Source organism: Myotis brandtii, unplaced genomic scaffold, assembly GCF_000412655.1.
Source record: "Myotis brandtii unplaced genomic scaffold, ASM41265v1 scaffold235, whole genome shotgun sequence".
Classification (NCBI taxonomy): Eukaryota; Metazoa; Chordata; class Mammalia; order Chiroptera; family Vespertilionidae; genus Myotis; species Myotis brandtii.
The window spans coordinates 961185-965343 of NW_005358857.1; the positions used below are offsets into that span (position 1 = coordinate 961185).

The window sequence follows — 4159 nt, forward strand, 5'->3', positions numbered from 1 at the left end:
CAAACAGGAAAGGAAATAATCACACAATCCTAAGCCATCAGAGCAGGCCTAAGGGTAACATCCTAGCTCTGTTTTGACCTTCTTTGTGATAGGAAGGAGAAAGAACTTCCCCCCGAAGCTTCTCCTTCTGAGGAAAGACAGGGCCCTGCCTTTAGGAGCCCCAGTCAGATGGAGAAAAACAGGGCCCTGCTCCAAGGAACACTTGTCTACATGGCAACAGGCCTTCTCCAGGAGCCCCAGTGCGAAAAGGGAAAAACAGTCCTAACTCAGAAGCCCTGATCTGATGCAGAAAAACAAAGCAGCGGGGACCCATACCTGGGGTAGGGAACCAGCGTCACTGCTGGCACCCGTGAAACCTTTGCTGGAATTAGAGTTGTTCTCTCTGAACACTCTTTTCTTCCAGCTGACACAGCCTGGCGTCAGGGTGCAGAGCTGAGAGTGGAGCGCCAGGGGTGGGCTGGACACCAGCTTCCACTGGCATCTCCTCCACGGGATGCCTTTGTATGGGACTCAAACTGCACAGCCCAAAGTGCCACCCCGGGAGGGATCCCTGCTCTCAGGAACCCTGGTTTGAGAAAGGCACTCAGTCTGGGACCTGGGAGACATAACCCTCACCCAGACAACCCTGGTTTGAGATGGAGGAGTGACCCAACCCTAGGGAATTCTGGTCTGATGTGGAAACAAGGCTCTGTCCCAGAAAGTCTCCCTCAAAGGTATGGACAGAGCCCTGATTCCAGGGACCCATCCTCTCAACTTCAGTCACAGCAGTCGGCCTCACCAGCTGACAAACTCGGACCAGAGTCACCACCGCCAGGCCGAGGCATGGCGTGCTCAGGCATGGCACCAAGGTCTTCTGTAATTTAGATTCAACCCGTATCCCCAGCTTCCATTCCTAATACTGCCCTCCATGAATCTTATGGGCTATGCTCGCCAAATTAATGCTAACTACTCCCTGATTATGCCATTCCTTTCTTGCCTCCATGTTATACACATGCTGTTTCTTCTAACAGGACTATTTTATTTTTTTACCCTTCAACAACCTGCCCAAATCCCATCACCTCCAGGAAACCTTTCTGAGTTAGCTATCTCTTCTCCTGACCCCGATGTGTCCCTACTATTGCCCTTACCAACTTTTGCTGTGTTCACCCCTTTCGGTATGTTTCGGTTATCTACTGGTGTATAATAAACCACCCCAAAACTTAGTGGCTTAACACAATTTATTATTTCTCATAATTCTGTTGGTTGGCTAGGCCTTTCCTTACTCCTGCAGCTCATTCAGCTGGAGGACTGGCTGGGCTGGAAAGTCCCAAATGGCCTCCCCACATATCTGGAAGATTGGGGGACCTCGGTTCCCTTCCACATGGCCTCTCATCCTCCAGTAGGTTAGACCAGCTTCCTCACTTGGCAGCATCAGGGTAGTGTCACACCAAGAGGGCGAAGGACAAAGCTACAAGGTGTCTTGAGGCCCAGACTCTGGAATTCACACATCACTTGGCAAAGTGTCACAAAGCTAACCCATGATCAAGGGATGAGATGTAGTTCTTGATAGGAGCAGGTGCAAAGAACAGTGGCCACGTTTAATCTATCACAATGAGCCTGATTCTTCCACTAGACTTGGAGTCCTTCCAAGGCAAGGACCTTGTCTTATCCTTCTTTACTCCCTTCCGTTACTCACACATTCAGCTGTATTCACTCATGCTCAGCGCAGTGTCCTTGCCTTCAAGGGGTTACGTTTGCAAACAGATAATTAGGACCCAGTGTTTTAAGTGCTGTGACAGGGGTATAAGTTTCTAGAATTGCACAGGGGACAGAGGAGAAAATCAGTCAGAGCAAGCTTCACAGGGGAGGTAATGACTGAACAGGGTTTCAGAGGTAAAGTAGGAGTTCACTTTGGTGAACAAGGAATAAAGGGTATTCTAGATCAAGGCAACACTATATGCAAAGGGCATAGCAGTATAACCCAAACAATGCATCTAGGGAGCTGCTATCAGTTCAGTTTTGTTAGAATGTAAAACACAAGGAAAATTGGTAGGAGATGAAGTTGGAAAGTGCCCTAGGGACTAACTGGGTATCCTATTCCCTGATCTTTACACAATGCCTGGCAGGTAGTAATTGCTCAATTGTATTGGATTTTTCTTTTTTTAAAATATATTTTTATTGATTTCAGAGAGAGAGAGAAACATGAATCATTGATCTGCTGCCTCTTGCACGCTTCCTACTGGGGACTGAGCCCGCATCCCAGGCATATGCCCTTGACGGGAATCGAGGCTAGGACCTTTCAGCTGTAGGCCGATGCTCTATCCACTGAGCAAAACCAGCCAGGGCAGATTTTTCTCTTTTTTGATCATCAAACTCAGTCTCAAAATCAGGGGGTTTGATTTCTTGTTTGGAGTCCCATTTATTTAGCCCTGCTGGGTTACCCAACCTCTTAACCATTACATCACTTTACCCTCATAAGCAACTGTACAAGCTAGGATTCACTGCCCTCCAATTTATTGCTAAGGAAACAGGCCTAGAGAAAGGAAGTGACTTTTCTAAGAACACATATATTCTTAAGAGTAACAGAGTCAGAATCTGAGTTTGAGTCTGTCCATCCCTGAATCCTAGATTGTTTCTCAGCCCTGCACTGGGCTCAGGGGCTTCCCTCATGTTTCCTCATCCCCTTCCCACTATTATTTCCTGCATGCTAAAACCCTGTTCTGGGTGACTAGATAGAGATGACCTCCCAAGAAGGGACAGGTATGTAACTAATCAAAATATATAAGATCAGAGGGAAGCCAGGGGATTATGAAAACTCAGAGGAGGCACCCTAGCCGGTTTGGCACAGTGGATAGAGCCTCGGCCTGCAGACTGAAGGGTCCCGGGTTCGATTCTGGTCAAGGGCACATGCCCAGGTTGCAGGCTCGATCCCCAATAGGGGACATGCAGGAGGCAGCCAATCAATGATTTTCTCTCATCATTGATGTTTCTATCTCTCCCTCTCCCTTCCTCTCTAAAGTCAATAAAAATATTTTTTAAAAGATCTCAAACTAACCTTATATCTCAAAGAAATATTTAAAAAAACAAACTATAAATAAACTAGTTTGATTGTGTAAATGCAGCCTAAGGCAAAATGTGAAACTAAGAATCAATAGTAGAAATGGCCAAAGTATAAACAATAAAAATTTTTTGAAAAAGAAAACTCAGAGGAGGCAACTAACCCAACCTTGAGAGAAAGTGAAGCCTTCCAGGCTGGGTGGGGTTGGGGGTGGTGATCAGCCAATGACCTTGTATGCATATATGCATAACCTATGGACACAGGCTAGGGCTGTGAAGGCCTGGGGCAGGAGGCGGGGCGAGCCAGAAGGGATCAATGAGAAAAAAGGGACATGTGTAATACTTTCAACAATAAAGATTTTAAATTTTAAGAAAAAGAAAGTGAAGCCTTCCAGAGTCCTGCAGGATGAACAACAGTTAACCAAGCAGTGGACATGGAGGCATGGAGAGCACGGGGTGTTCTGTGACACCTGTCAGAGGACGCAGGGAGAGAGCGGGAGTGTGCGAGTCAGAGTCTGGAGGGCAGACCAGGTCAGACAGGGCTGGATGCCTCGCTGCAGAGGTGCAGGTGGAGAACCACTGGCGGATTTAAAGAAGTGGGGAGGCAGGGTCAGTTTTGAATACAAAGCTTACACTGTGTAGTGTGGAGGATGGGCCACAGGGAGAGAAACTGGAAAACAGAAGGCCAGATGGGAGACAGCCGCAACCTTAGAAAGTTCGTAAGATTATGACCTGGAGCAGTGACATCCCAGAGGTGCGGCCATTGGAGAAGCACTCGGGGTGGCTGCCCGCGGCGCGGCTGTGCTGGGCTGGTTCCCCCCTGGCTCCCGCCGGCCCTGGCCCGGGCTCGGCACGGACAGGATGCGCCTGGGCGACCCTCAAAGCGGGGATGGACGCGGTCTAACGCGCGGGAGGGCATCTCTCGGCGAGGCCTGGACGGTCTCTGAGCAGGAGATGCACAGATGCGGAGATGAGTTTGTCTGTCTGTTGTTGTAAGAACTTTAAAGGTAGACTCTCTGAGTGTTCAGAATGAGGGAAGGTGGGGCCAAACCCCACTCCGAGGCTCCGCTGTGAGCACCCCTGAGTGGCCGCGGATCCCCTGAGCTGAGCCCGGGGACGGGGC

The 4159-nt window shown here is 49.1% G+C and overlaps 1 protein-coding gene across 1 annotated transcript in view; it reads left to right on the forward strand.

Annotated features, from left to right (window-relative positions):
- Positions 1-4159, forward strand: part of RNF220 (ring finger protein 220) — a 228736-nt gene that overhangs the window by 203845 nt on the left and 20732 nt on the right. Inside the window, exon 5 of the mRNA XM_014540045.1 lies at positions 3102-3133. Coding sequence (XP_014395531.1) covers positions 3102-3133 — 32 coding nt within the window. The remainder of the gene's footprint in view (positions 1-3101; positions 3134-4159) is intronic.